Source organism: Acanthopagrus latus, chromosome 11 (genome assembly GCF_904848185.1).
Source record: "Acanthopagrus latus isolate v.2019 chromosome 11, fAcaLat1.1, whole genome shotgun sequence".
NCBI lineage: Eukaryota > Metazoa > Chordata > Actinopteri > Spariformes > Sparidae > Acanthopagrus > Acanthopagrus latus.
The window spans coordinates 27,378,928-27,393,697 of NC_051049.1; the positions used below are offsets into that span (position 1 = coordinate 27,378,928).

The following is a 14,770-nucleotide window of genomic DNA, read 5'->3' on the forward strand; positions in this document are numbered from 1 at the left end:
CCTACAAGAGTTGCCACGAACGGCTTCCGTAGTCAGCTGTAGCTGTAGCCTACCAGTAAGTTACACTTTATGTTAGTTTGCTTACTTGACTGTCTTTCTTTGTTAGCAGTTGAGAGGCTGACAAACTCCCATCTATCCGGCCGCTTCAGCTAGGGTAACGTAAATGTAGGCTAACATTAACTTAGCAATGTAATGCTAAATGTAAAGTTTATTAATGAATTCAATATTACGGAACACATTAATAATTAATTCGTTATCACAAGAAAACAATCTTTGTTAAATCGAGATAACCAGATAATAAGTCATTATTACCAGATAACAGTGCATAAAAAAGAAGAAAAATCCATGGCCGTTCTCTGCATCCATACTGATAATAAATCTATATCTACACAAGTTTCACTTTTATCATATTGAATTACATTAAGCATTACATTAGCTGAATCTTGTATTATTGAGTCAAGAGTGTGGATTTATTTTTTAAAAATAGTAACCTCACACCAAGTATCTCGGTTGGACTTTCCAACCCGGTTGAATCTTGGAATTGTTCTTTAAAGATATATCATTGATAAGATGAATCTGCTGTTTAACCGGCTGAGCTATGTTACATGGGGCTACATCAGCTCTCAGCTCCTGAGTTCAGATGATGCAGCTCAAGTTTGCTTGTTTGTTTGTTGATACAATTTCTTAGTTGATGTTTTTATTTAATCAGAATGTGTCCCGAGTAAAAAACATGAAATCTTACTTTGCAGTCATTTCTCCTACAAATTACATTCATGTAATATTAATTTGTTTGTTCAATAATAACTGCTACATGGATTGTACTCACTGTCATTGCCTTCTTGAACTGGATCAGTGTATTTGTATTTGCCTATGAACAGTGGCTGCAGGTTTGTAATTCTGCTGAATTGTGCGCCTGTGGTGGAACACTTATAACACAGTGACTCATCTCTCTTGAGTTTAAGAAAGTTGATATAAAAGCTTTCTCATACTTGATACTTAAAAAGTCCTTTCCAATAATACAGATTAGTGCCATGATCACCATAGAAACTGGACAAATGTCTATTTTTTATCTTGGACTTGGTTGTGTAACGCAAGTTATCCAACTAATCTTATACTGCCAAGCTATGGGCTGATCATAAAACCTGAGCACTCCTGATGAAGAAGCATTGACTGCTTTGCTTGTTTTAGTGGAACAAATGTTGCATATCATGAGTCAACATTACATTACGCCCATGTGCTTTGATTTTATTAAAACTACACATGTCTACACACTTTATACAGCAGTTTTTAAATGATGAAATTCAATTCAAAGGAAGTTGACATTGACGAAGTCGCTAAGCTGTGAACTCCCTGTGTTGTGTGAGTGTAAAATTCAGTAAAAGAGAGAGAATCAAGATCAGGATAACAAGACATTCTGTCTTTGTCTTTCTGTTGTTAATTAACAACTAAATAGTTTGATTCCAAGTGACTCGTTAAACAGCGTATTTCACCGTTCCCAAAGCAAAACGGCAGTGCTGTGAACCAGTGACAGACATCCGGACATTCCCTGTACATTCAAAACTTGGTTAGATTTAGGCAAAAAAACTACTTGGATTTAGATTGAAATAAGTTTCTTACATATGTGACTTAAGTTACTGAAGTCACATTTACATCACATACTTATTATGTTATGTATAAGTTATATTGCATAGCTGGTGAGTGAGCAAACCACAATAGCTGTAAGAGTCCCAATACGAGACAGAAAATTGTGTTGCATGGACAGTACAGCGATATGACAAAGTGTGACAAAGGTTGTCGTATTTATTATTTATTATTTATTATTTATTAGGGCAAAGGAGGAAGTCGGGTAAAGATGTTTGCAATCACTATGTTTTCCGAAATCTAACCAAATCATTTTCTTTCCTAAACCTACCCAATAAACTATGGCTGTAAAAGGAAGGTCTGGTACATGTGTTGGTGTTACACTGCAACTGTCATACGCTTTTAGAAGCGGTGATATATGTTGTTTTGGGGGCAACTATTTGGGAATGTTGGGATAACAATGTGTATGAACTGCAACCTTTGTTGCCCATCTTTATTCCCTCAATTGCTGTCTCTGTGGTCAAAACTTCTAAACATGCCCAAAAATAGTATTGCATGGTTGCCTTGCAGTTTGAGCAGTTCTTCAGTTCACTTCCCACGTTACTGCTGTCAAAAGATTGTAATGATCTGTTTATAATGCTGACATTACAGAGTTTGTATTTATATAACTGAAGTAGTAGTTTTCATGTTGTGGCTCCTGTGGTCTGGACTAAAGCTCTGTGTGATATTAATAAATCAAACTTTCCTGACCATGTTGTGTCTCTGTAATGACCATATAATGTGAGTTATGGAGCATTATTAATTTTTTTTTTTTTTTTTTAAAGGGAAAAAAGAAGCAGAAACAGTTGTGTTCTATTGCTGAAAGACTGAAAGTTTTGCAGAAAAACAGGTTCATGTTTCTTATAGTAAAGCATCAATTCTTTTTAAAATGCACTTTTCCACACTAAGTGGAAATAGTCCTGGTCTGCATCCTGCACACTGGTGCTGGATCTGTCGGCGGTTAATTGAAACCTCAAAGCAAATAGCCGCTTACATCTAAAAAAACCCACCCTTCCTCAGCCACGCTGCCCATGCTATACACATTCCAATCTGATTGGTTGTTAAAGTTGGCCCAGAGCCCAAAGGATGTCTGCATAAAACTCCCCTGCGCTGAAAGCCAGAGTCAGAAAGCTAAAGGGACTCACAGGAGGCTAACAGGAAGACTGAAATCACTCTGAACTACTGCAACTGAAAGCGCCGGAAAATGTGTAAAGGATTAGCTGCTTTACCCCAAACCTGCCTCGAAAGGTGAGACCTGCACCATCACATTATCTACCTCTCCCGTCATGATTTAATGGTGTGTTCCTCTGATGTGGTTTGGATCTCAAAACGTGTAGAATATGTTTAAAACTTTTTAAAAGTGGATCTTTTGAAACAGATGTAAAAGCATGAAATGTAAATCTGTGTTGCTGTCAAGACTTAACATCTGAAAGTGCTTAAAGGCTTAAAGTTCATGTGCGAGATCTTTCTGAAGCACAGTTGTTTCTCAGAAATCTTTTTGAACAGACCTTTTGACCCGAAGAACGGTTTTAATTTGTCTTACTCCAGTTTTTTATGCTAAGCTGAATGTCATTATGGTTTATGCAAATTACTTAGGACAATGTTAACACAGGTCGAAATATAAATGCAACAAATCATCACCACTGTAACCGCTTAGTTAGTTTTAAAATGTGATGCTGCTCTGACTTTGCTCTCGATTCAAATATCAACTGGTGATTGAAATATTTTTACATTACATTTTACATAATATATATATATATATATATATATATATATATATATATATATATATATATATATATATATATATATATATATATATAAATTGTGTTTGTTTATTTATTTGTATTTAGTGTGGCTGTGAGAAAATACAAATAAAAATGAGACTGTTTTCAGCTTTGTGATGATGCATTTTCCAGCTAACCCAAGAGGGTTTTTAAATAGTTTATTTAGCAAGAAGGGGAGACTTAACCCCTTAAAGAAATGCTTAATTCTTTAGTTTATCAGAAAAATTCGGAACATATTTAGACTGCAGTATTTGTAGCTAATCAGGTTTTAAATGGGATTAATCAGCCAACTGACTACTGTATACAAATTGATGAGATGATTATGAATCACCAAAATCTCAGATGAACATTGTGATATTATTATTACTTTCACGTCTGAGTAGTCAAAACAAAGACTTTGTCAAAAGAGCCGCCGTCCTCGTCTGCTTTCTGTCACCCAGGGCAAAGGAGATCAAGTCGAAGTTGGGAGTTTTACTGCAAAAGCCAGAGAATGCCATCGACCTCATCATCCCCTACCCCGAGAAGACTGAGAAGAAGCCGGAGAAGCTGCAGAAGTGAGTTTCTCTCTCTGCCTCGTCTCAAAAAGATGAATGTGTGTGGAGGTGGAGAATGTTTGTTAACCAGATAACTGATGGTTGAAGTGGCAGAGCAGAGCAGAGCAGAGCCCCGGAGCAGGTACAATACTTGAGATCAAAGGACAGTAAACGTCTGCAGACACTGCCTTGGCTCAGATGTCAAATGGTAGAAAGCTTTAAAGACTTCCATTTTATTAGGCGTTAAACTGAAAACACTGGGTTAGAGATGAATTATGTATTTGATGTTGAACTGCTCTTCTTTTGCTTTATACTTATTATGCTAAAACTACTACATAGCAATCCTGTAAGGAAAAGCCTTTTTTTTTTTTTTCCTCTCAACATTTTGCCATATGAAAAACAATTCGCAGTTCGGTCAGTGAGGGATTGGATGAGGCTTGTCATTGTGGTTCAGTGTTGAGACCGTAAAACTCCCCTGACACTGCAATATTAATTTGCATCTAAATTATCTCTTAGAATGACATGTTTTTGGCCCTATGTTCACATGTTTTGATATGTAAATTATTCATATTTACAAAATGGATTTTGAATCTGTGCAGTAAATCACCTCAGTGGCAGCCGCAACATGGCCACAATGGATACAATGTAATCCCTTGGGGCAACTCCAACTGTCAAAGTGAGGTCCAATAAAAGTGCTTGTTTTTGCCACTGACAGGCTTAGGTTGTTAGGCTGAGGTCTGACAACACTGTGTAACAACTCCTACAGTGGTAAAGCTTTTTGTTGAAGAAAATCCATTTTGATACCAGAAGTCTCAATCAAGAAGTCTCTTTCTGAAATCCCATGAGACGTGAGTTATTGCATGAAGATAATGGTCAAACAAGTTGGAGCAAGGAGTTTAGAGTTGACAGGAGGTTGTTTCTGAGAGTCATGTCTGACTAATTAAAACTAATTTGACAATCTTGATGAGGCAACAACTGTAAGAACTCACCGCGCAAGTTTTCAGAGCGAGACTTTTCTTTGAATGAGACTTGTGTTTCTGGTTACAAAAAGGGCCTTCTTTTTTTAACAAAAGGTTGATCTCAGCCCATAGGTGGCCACAAGAATCTTTTTTAGTGGGCATAACTTTAACAGTCACAGTTGCCCCAAAGGATTACGTTGCAGCCATTGCAGCTGTGTTGCGGCCGCCAACTGACGCGATTTATGGGACCGATTCCCAAACTTTGGTTAAGTATGAATCATTTACACACTAAAACATGGGCCCAGGTGGAAGAATACCATAGCTTTTGCTTGGGTTCATATTAACAAGCTAATACAGTGAATGATATATGACATTTTATTGTCCATGCCTGTAATTCCAGTAATTATCATGCTTTGAAAACACTGCAGCTGCTTTGGAAACTTTCGCCTAAACAGAAGAGGAAGGACATGGTTTGAGAGTTATAACTCCTTTGTATTGTTCAGAGTTTGAGTCCAGCGTCTATTAATGCTCCCCGTGATTGGTCGGACTCATTCACAAGGCACAATTACTTCCCAGTTGATGTTTTCCAGACTTTAATCATGGAGCGGAAGCTGAGATCAAAGGATGCAGTCTGGCTTTGTGACACTAGAAAGATACTTCAAATGTGCACTGGAATATTTATAGCTTGTTGTCTGAGGCTTTGCTACAACGGTGATGCACAGTTTTTACTTTGCAGAGTTTACATAATGTTTGCTAATAAAACATGTCGTCTCACTTATTTATGGCTGAAAAAAAAAAGGTTGATTTGCATTTCGAAAAACTGACGTGTCAGGGGCAAACAAGATGCAAGGAGTCTTCACAGTGATCATTATTTCAAAGTTAGTTATTTTCAAGGTTCAAACGAGAAAGTTGACTGTGGTAATCAGGAGGAGAGTGTTTCATCTGCTGCTGCGCTGAAAGTGATCTTCATCTGAACGTTTACAAAATGAAGGAGATGATCACAGACCTAAGAAGAGCAGTGGGTTAGAGTAGTTAATCAGTTAACTGCAAACTTTTTCCCGATATTTTACAGTTGAGCGCACTATTCTGGGAACGTTCTGTATTTCAGCTTGTATTTGTTGGGATACGTTTTGGTTTAAGCTTCATGACTTGACTGATTTTGTGTGCAGGCCGACTCCTGAGGAGGCAAGTCAGTGGCGTGAGAGTCTGGACCTGGTCCTGAACAACGGCTGTAGGTTTTCCCTTTCTTACTCTCTTTTTTTACCCACACCTTCTCTTACACACACACACACACACACACACACACACACACACTTCATTGTGTCACTAACTGCATTACCTGACATTAATTCCCTGGAGGCTCGCCCTTACGTAAATGACAACCAACTTGCTGAGCTTGAACCTAAAGTCTTCACCGTAATATGTGGTTATTTGTTTTGCATGGTTTTTGCAACCTTTTTTTTCCACCGTTCAAATTGTAAAGCCCACTGAAGTATTGTGATTTTGGGGTACACAAGTAAAACTGACCTGACCTGAAAACAGATTTTTGTCCCCACAATGTAATTAACAGTACAGGTGACCAGCTGGAAGCCACCTCTGTCATTATCTAACTTTACTCTAACTCTTCAATTTACAAAAGCACACAATTAATATAGAGCTGGGTTGCTTCACGCCAAAAAACGTCACAAAAACATGAAGTATTTGACCCGACATTAGACAGATGCTTCGCTTGTAAGCACCTGAAAACCGAACAGATATTAAACACAGGTGAAGGATGTCCATTTACTTCCCCACAACAAGAAACCTCCAAAGATAGAACACATTTCACATATTCAGGCAGCTTATCACCAAACACTAAGATCATCATTATTTCAAACAATCACACCTGCTTTCATCATGTAACAGCTGGCATTTAGGTTTAACTCTAACTGTTCCAACAGGAGAAAACAGTCCCTCCCTGAGGTCTGGTGTCTGTCTGGTAGACTCTTTTTTTTTCAACAGGTACAGTACAGTACACCTAGCAGGGTTTGGATTCCATAGCAACAGTGCAGGATGTGTGCCTATTATTTCTGTGTATTTATATCGTGTTAGACATCAGTGTGACCAGTTGTTTTTGTTTTATTAACGCAAATGAAGATTATTATGATGTGGTACTTGCATCAGCGACACGTGCATCATACATGTGCTTCAGCAGGGGTTCCTAATCAGCCAGACATTATGAACAAAGCTGGTTTCACGTCCGAGTCTTCATGCCCAACCTTATTAGGTTTTTAGGGTTTATAGTTGAGTTTTTGTTGCAGGGTCTAATCGGGGTTTCTTTGTCGTCTTGAAACAGGATCGCTTATCTGAGAACACCAAACATTTTTTTTTTTTTACCCTAGGCCCGATCCCAACGTCCACATTCACTGACTTTGAGACATGTTTTGGTGGGCCGGTGAGGGCTTTTAGGGCTGTCCCACTGTCAAACTGTGAAGTGAATGAGGGTTCTCTCGCAGACATCTTGGCCACTTTCTGTACGTCCACATTACTGCAGACTTTGCCTGGGAGAATTACCCACAGCTCGTAGCAAGGAGATGTAACCAGGAGAGCCCTTACATGCAGAAAAACCAAAAAAACTCCCCTTCTCTCCTGGGAACTGATTCTCTAACAATAGCTGACTAAATGTCTTGTGTATGTGTACTCCTGTTGTGTGTACTGATTTTAAAAGATTAAGTAAAAGTCCCAGACCTTTGCAGCTGCTTGCGCTGGAGCAACTACCAGTTGACATTATCGAAGTCTTTAAGGGTTCAGGGCAACAGATGTGAGCTAATATATGGTGTCCTGATCGCTTCACTTGTAGGTATAGAATGAGAAAGAAATACAAAAAACATCGCTAACTTGGGGAGAAAAACACGTTTACAGCCACCACACATAGCCACCACCAACTTCTGGCTCCACTGTTTACTTCGCAAAGTGCACAGAGAGCCTGAGAGCCAGCAAGACTGATGATTAACTCTTAATGGGTAATGGTACGTGTAAACTCTCCTGCTAATAAGTCACTTAAGTTGCCCCTGTGCATCAAAACAGGTCCTCGTACAGATGTGAGCGGCCGGCTGATGTGAACGGAGGAACATTTTCTCCGCACAGCTCTGTAGGTGGTAAAAGACCCCTCTAAGTGGCTCCGTCAGCACAGTCCGGGGCAGAGAGATTTATGTCTCTCCTGTGTTTGCATGCCTGCGCAAATGTGTGTTTGCATCTGTGTGCGTATCAGTCCGTGGAGGGTATGTGTGTTATGGTTACATCTCCAGGGGGGGAGAAGTCTAAATGATTCCACCAGGGTTGATTTATTGCGCGGCTGCCGCAAACTGCTGTGCCGCGATTATTTACCTACATGAGATTTTACATTAACATTATTCTTTATGACTTCTTCCTTGTTAATTCCCATGGGATTCTCGGTGACTTATTGCCTCTCGGATGTAGCACTACCCCTTCCTTCCCCTTTACGTTAAAAATTGTACACGCAACAGGATGTAAGTGATGTGCAATTTCTCTCAGATTAAAAAAAAAAAAAAAAAAAAACATGGATGCTGGTGCAGTTTGCAGTTTTTAATTAAGCAATTTTTCAGTATTTTGTGAAAGATTACATGTTTCCTCATCCTGTAAAGGCCAGAGAAGTTAATTAGAACTTCCTGAAACATAGAAGAAAACCTTGCAAAATCCATCATGAAATCATAATAAGCATGAAAAACTCGGCTCGGAAACACAAACAGCCTGTGCGTGTGTTCTTCCATGTGTCCCTGTACTGCAGGTCTCAGAAAAAAAAAAAAAAAAGAAAGAAAGAAAAGCTGGAGCTTGATTGAGACTCTGTGCTATTTTGAACCAAACTAGCCATCTAGATGGCTGATAACAGCCTGAGGCCAGAACAGAATGCTTATCATCTGCAGCACATGCTTGTTCAGACAATGGGACCTTTTTCAGACATTATGTTAAATTACAATGGTTTTAAAGAGTGGTTGTTTTGTCAAGCCTTATTTTCAATCCTTATTATTTTGGGATAACTACTGTGCTTAGAGTTCATTGTTCACCAGGTTTTTTTTTGTTTGTTTTTTTATTTTGCAAAATGTCCATAGGGTAGTTGTGTGTTTGTGTAAATTGAAGTCTAAGTTAATTATCTTGACAAAATGTGGGAGACAGATGGCCTGGCGATTATTGTGGTTTTCTGAGGATCCTCTTCCTTTTTTCCCATAACCATGGGCGGAAAAATGGACAGATATGACATTATGACAACTTAGAATACACGCATGACATCATGCACATATTCAAACTGTGCTGTTAAAGTGAAACTCTCACCAATATCTAACCAAGGCTTTTTCTGGGAATGTACCCAAGTCAAACTTTCATGTAAATGCATAATTATGTCGAAAGAGCCACTTTTAAGATTTACCATATTTTCGTTTTCAGGTCAAACTCATTTTCAATGGGAGTGCTACGGGCACTTTTACAATAGAAAACAAATCGCTATTTTTAAAACACTAAGAAGGCTCGACACAACATGAAACTTTGCTCGTAATCTCACCAGGGTCTCTTCACATGAACACCAGCATTGAGAACATTGTTTGTGTACACAGAGTTTACTAAAAAGAAAGTTTTTGAATAGCAATAAAAAAATAGCAATGTTGATGCTGCCCCAGCACTCCCATTGAAAATTATTTTGACCCGAAAATACAGTAAATCTCAAAAGTGGAGCTTTTGTGTATATGTGATATTTTCAGTTAATCTATTTTAAAGCACTACAGAAATGTTAAGCTTTAGTCCAGAGTTCAGACAGTGTCATCATGACTTTAATGGATAAGTGACTCATATGCTTGTTCACAATTTTCAGCATATTTACTCTAAAAGGCACGCATGAAAGGGGGCTTAAATCATTATACATGCTTTAAATACAGCCCTCTCTCTGATACTCATCTTTATCCTCTCTCCATCAGATGGTCTGAGTGCTTTCCGCAGCTTCCTGCAGTCCGAGTTCAGCGATGAGAATATTGAGTTCTGGATGTCTTGTGAGGATTTCAAGAAGACCAAGAACCCTGTGAAGATGGCCGCCAAGGCCAAGAAGATCTATGAAGACTTCATCCAGTCTGAGGGACCCAGAGAGGTCAGGGACTCCTGTGACTTCCCCCTTTTTATGAGCTCAACTCCACATGGAAAACTTTCATTTCTAAACATAAATTCTGTGCCAATTCTGCACTGCCATAACTGACCACACTTACAGATCGGTTAAGTTCATGCAGAGGCAAAGAGGCTTTTTGTTTGTTAAGGTCAAATCTGTTTCGAATTGTGCAGAGTTCTGCATGTCAGATGTTGGTAATGCACAAATAAGACGTTTTCAACAGGGTACAGTGCGTAACATAGACAGAATCTTACTCCTGTATATTACTCCGGAATATTTTACTCCTTAACAGCTGACACTGTATTTAAAATGAAAGAGAATAAACTGTTGGAAACAACTCACCTGTATAACAATGTGCACACGTTTAAAGGAGTGATGGTTTGGTGAACAAACAGGTGTGACTGAGTGTAAACAGACGAGGTTACACACTCTCAGGAGTAGCTTGACAATTTCACGTAAATATCATTCTCATGTAAATATGAAGCGCCAAGTTAGCTTAGCATAACACAAAGACCACACAGCCTCCTGGCACTGTCTAAAACACATCTTGTAGTTTCATATAATACTTCTGTAAAAAGTTGGATAAAAGTTTTACTTCTAATTGAATATTTTTCAGTTTATGTAATTATTTATCGCTTTTAAAGAGCACAGTTTATTACAGCCCAAAATGTGCATTTAATCACGATCAGTAAAGATGTGAGATGAGTGTTTTGAACCAGTTGTTGTAAACATCAGTTCTCTGGTTGTTTTTTTTTTTTCTTTGGGATAATGTTCTGGCACACAGGACTTGATGCAGTTTATGTTTAATTTGGAATAAACATAACAAGTGGCTGGGTAAACTAAGCAGTGAGTGACCAACTAGTACGTTAGCACTTTACCTTAAATGGTGTTAGGATGATGTGGGATTATCAGTTTCACCTCCCAGAGTCATGTCTTGAAGACACATCACCACATGTTGACATACATCACCAGGATTTCATATTTACCACCTGTGCTCACCGTTCATCTTCCCTTTCTAACAAGGTGTCCTGTCGTCCACAGGTCAACATTGACCACTTCACCAAGGATGTGACCCTGAGGAACCTGGTGGATCTCTCTCCTGCCACCTTTGACCTGGCCCAGAAGAGGATCTTCGCTCTGATGGAGAAAGACTCCTTCGGTCGTTTCCTCCGGTCTGAGCAGTACCAGGAGCTCCTGGTCAACTAAGCCTCAGCAGAAATCTGAGCAGCAGGGGTGGGGGGGGGTGGGGGAGGTTTCAAACAGCAGTTAGTTGAAATGACAATTGACATAAAAACTACTTTTTTTTATTAAATCTTCCTAATAAACTACCAATGTGTAAGACAGCTCAAGAACCGAAGACTTTTATTTCACTAAAAATACCCAAAACACAAAGGGCAAAAAAAATGCATTTCCAAATTCAATTGAAATGAAATGAAAGGTAAAAACTGCCTATTGAAACAGCCCTCCCTCCCCACCCAACACACTCACACAGACACACAAATGTTCTTAAACTTCTACACTACTGAGGACCTTCAATTGACATCAATTATTCCATATCTTCTTAAAAAAAAAGGACGGTTTGGGGTGCGCATGCAAAATATGCTTGTGAAATTATCCCTTGAAAACATTATCTGACCTAAACGTGTGCGTCAAGGTGTTGCAGCTTTGCTAAAAACCTATCTAGACAGATGCTTTCAGGTAAGTTTTGACCCCACTGACTGCCATGCATTCTGTAGCATGCTCAACGACTTCGGTCTGCCCCATATTTGACTTCACTATTAGCAAGCAATGTCTGGTCAGACAAGTCAGCGGACCAATCACAATTTAGCAAGCCTAAGAAGCAGCAGCACAGCTACAGCTGGGCCTTTTACAACTTTGGAGACGGTTTTAGGGAGAGCAACACTTTAAAGTACACATATAATTTGGCCTTAATGCAGGGCTGGTTCAGGCCATTTTGGTGCCCTCAGCTAAAAAAAACACAAGCACCCTGGAGGGCATCGACTATTATATCAAAGATTTAAGTTTGCTCAACTTTGGTTTGTGCCACGTCATCAACACCCTTTATGACCACCCAGTTCACCTGCGCTGGCTAGCCTTTCTGTAAAACTTATCCAGATGGTCAATTGTTTTCAATCCAACATACTAAAATTGACTGGGGGTCACATGGCAAACTACATCAAATTTAGCCAAATTTAGATATGACAAAATGACAAGCATTCTGCGGTTTTGTCATAGCAGAAAAGCTTCAGCCTGAAACGATGACTCACGACGATGACGAGACTTCTAACATTTATGAGGGGAAATCATTGGCAAAACGCTAAATAGAATGACTGTTGATGGTTTTCAATCAGTGGACTCAGTGAATAATTTCCAGTAAGGACCAAATATTTTGACATCTTAATAAAATAACTGGGAACAGGGCAAACCCTTTTATCAATGAGTGAGTAATAATTATTACGCAGCTTTTTTTTTTTTATCTCTTCCACTCTCTCACACTCACATAGATGGTTATTTCACAGGAATTTCACCAAACTCCCCTTTGGTCGCATCCTGTGAGAACCTTCCTTGAGAAAAAAAAAGTGCTGGCTGGTTGGCTCAGTGGTCGAGCTCCTTGGCTACCACTAAACTGCAAGTTGCTAAGATGGGAAAAACAAGTAGGAGGGAATCTCAGAAAAAAAAGAAGCGAACAGAGCAGTGATTTCAGCAGAGAAAGGTCTGTTTCCCATGTGATGATACCAAAGTTGGACAGATGCACGTGGAGTTACTTAAAAGGTCCAGAACAGGTTTTTAGCACTACACGAGTCAAAAAACCATGGGAGACAGAAAACTTGCAGGGTTTCAGCACTATATAATGCCAATTCTTGTTACTGAGAATCCTTTCGCAAAGATCTCTTTAATAACGAGCCATAGAGCACATCATTTTTAAAGTCTAAAGTGAACGTTTAAAGTCAAAGAAAGGAAATTTAAGGATACTCACACAAGTAAATTCAAAAAGTCACAGCTCGTGCCTCTGATGTTGCATGTACTTTTCGTTTACTTTCCAGGTTAAGACTTTCAAACCAGTTATTTTTCATTACTACACACTGTAACAGAACACTGGTATTCACCTTATTAACACTAAGCTGAGATGTAGACGGATGTGATGGGGGATTTGGTGTTGGTGTGAAGTGTTTAAGTGTCCTAAATATTAAGTTGAATGTAGCAGTCATAAAGTGTGATTATATTCCCGCTTTAATGCTTTTTATATTAATCAAAAGCAAATATGTCTTAACCAGCACACAGATATTGTTATCTAGATAGTCAGCATTTTGTAAGCCCTTATGGACTCCTAAAACACAGCTATTTTACACAAATCTGAAAAGCTAAAAAAAAACTATTGATCAGCACTGACGAGGGTTAATCATGGCGCAGATTGACCAGTCTGGTGTCAAAACCTTCATACAAGTCAACATGTGAGCGATCAATAAGGGCTTAAACAGTGCTGAGTATGTATTATTCGATGTAGCCTTGCATGTACGTTTTGGAGTTTATCACATAAAAATATATATGCATACAATTCCTGAAGATGTATTTATTTTATGTGTAAATATCGGATATTTACAAGCGACTGTGTCTAAGTTATTCTTTCATACAACGATGGAAGCCATGATTCTTTGAATGGAGAGCTGGTAAGAACTCTTCCCAGTCTTTTCACTGATATAAAAGAAGAAACACCTGACTTCCAATTGTCATTTTGTTTTTCTTCATGAAATACCTATTTAGCATCTCACGATTTAGTCTTTAAGGCTGCAAAGACGAAGTAGGAAACACATTATGAGTGCAAATTTCACATAATCCTCCATAAAGATGGTGTTCTTTTGTTTAAACTTTAAACGGGATATTTATATTCAGTGTTACTCATTGTGTGTCTTATTGAGCTCAAAGGAAAGTCTCAGGAGAAATTCTGTTATCATAAAACATGCAAAAAAAAATTATCAGTAACTCACACCATTTCCAGTTTAAAGGGGAATTCCAGTATTTTTAAACCTGGGTCCTAGATTTGCATGACGCATGACTCATGACAGGCTGAGGTTGTTTCTCGAAATAGTTGGCAACATTACAGAAATAATTTCTTCAGAGATAGACCTTTTTGGTAAATAAATAACCAACAGAAATGGAGTCCGCTCTCACAGGAGGAGGGCTGTTGTGGGACGATGACGATGTGAACATAAATCGGAGCTGGAGAGAGGTGTTTGGGATTTACCTGTCCAGGTACAGACAGCAAAGTCGTGGATGACTGTTTAACTGATTTTGATAATCTAGGTGAGCCGAAAACTTTAACAACTCGCCTCAGATTTCAGAGCTTCACTTCTCCTTGAATGAGTCTTGTGCTTTGTGGTTTAAAAAAGGAGCTTGCTTCTTGAACAGCTCTGTCTCTGAAATAAAAACGTCAACCTCAGTCGGTAGAAAAATCAAGCACTTTTAGTGGAAGTAACTTTTAGACAGACAGCCAAGCCAGAGTTGGTAATAGAGGAGCACAATGATCCTTTACTGGCTTCATACCAGGTGAGAAAAATTAGTTTTGAAAAAAAAAATAAAATAAACATCCTGTGTAGTAGTTGTGGAATGATCTTTTTAACTGTTATCAAACTGACAAACACGACAGAAAACAGAGAGGAAATCCCTCAGACCCTCTCAGGGAAACAGCGTTAAATCTGTTCCCTTTTTTTTGTAATTCCCACTCCG

General features: G+C 38.8%; 1 protein-coding gene across 1 annotated transcript; it reads left to right on the top strand.

Annotated features, from left to right (window-relative positions):
- Nucleotides 1-2,747: 2,747 nt before the first annotated feature.
- Nucleotides 2,748-13,652, top strand: rgs5a (regulator of G protein signaling 5a). Its single transcript, XM_037115409.1, has 5 exons — nucleotides 2,748-2,868; nucleotides 3,848-3,961; nucleotides 6,069-6,130; nucleotides 9,864-10,030; nucleotides 11,087-13,652. The coding sequence occupies exons 1-5, from the start codon at nucleotides 2,825-2,827 to the stop codon at nucleotides 11,249-11,251; spliced, it is 552 nt and encodes a 183-aa protein (XP_036971304.1). The 5' UTR covers nucleotides 2,748-2,824; the 3' UTR covers nucleotides 11,252-13,652.
- Nucleotides 13,653-14,770: the final 1,118 nt, after the last annotated feature.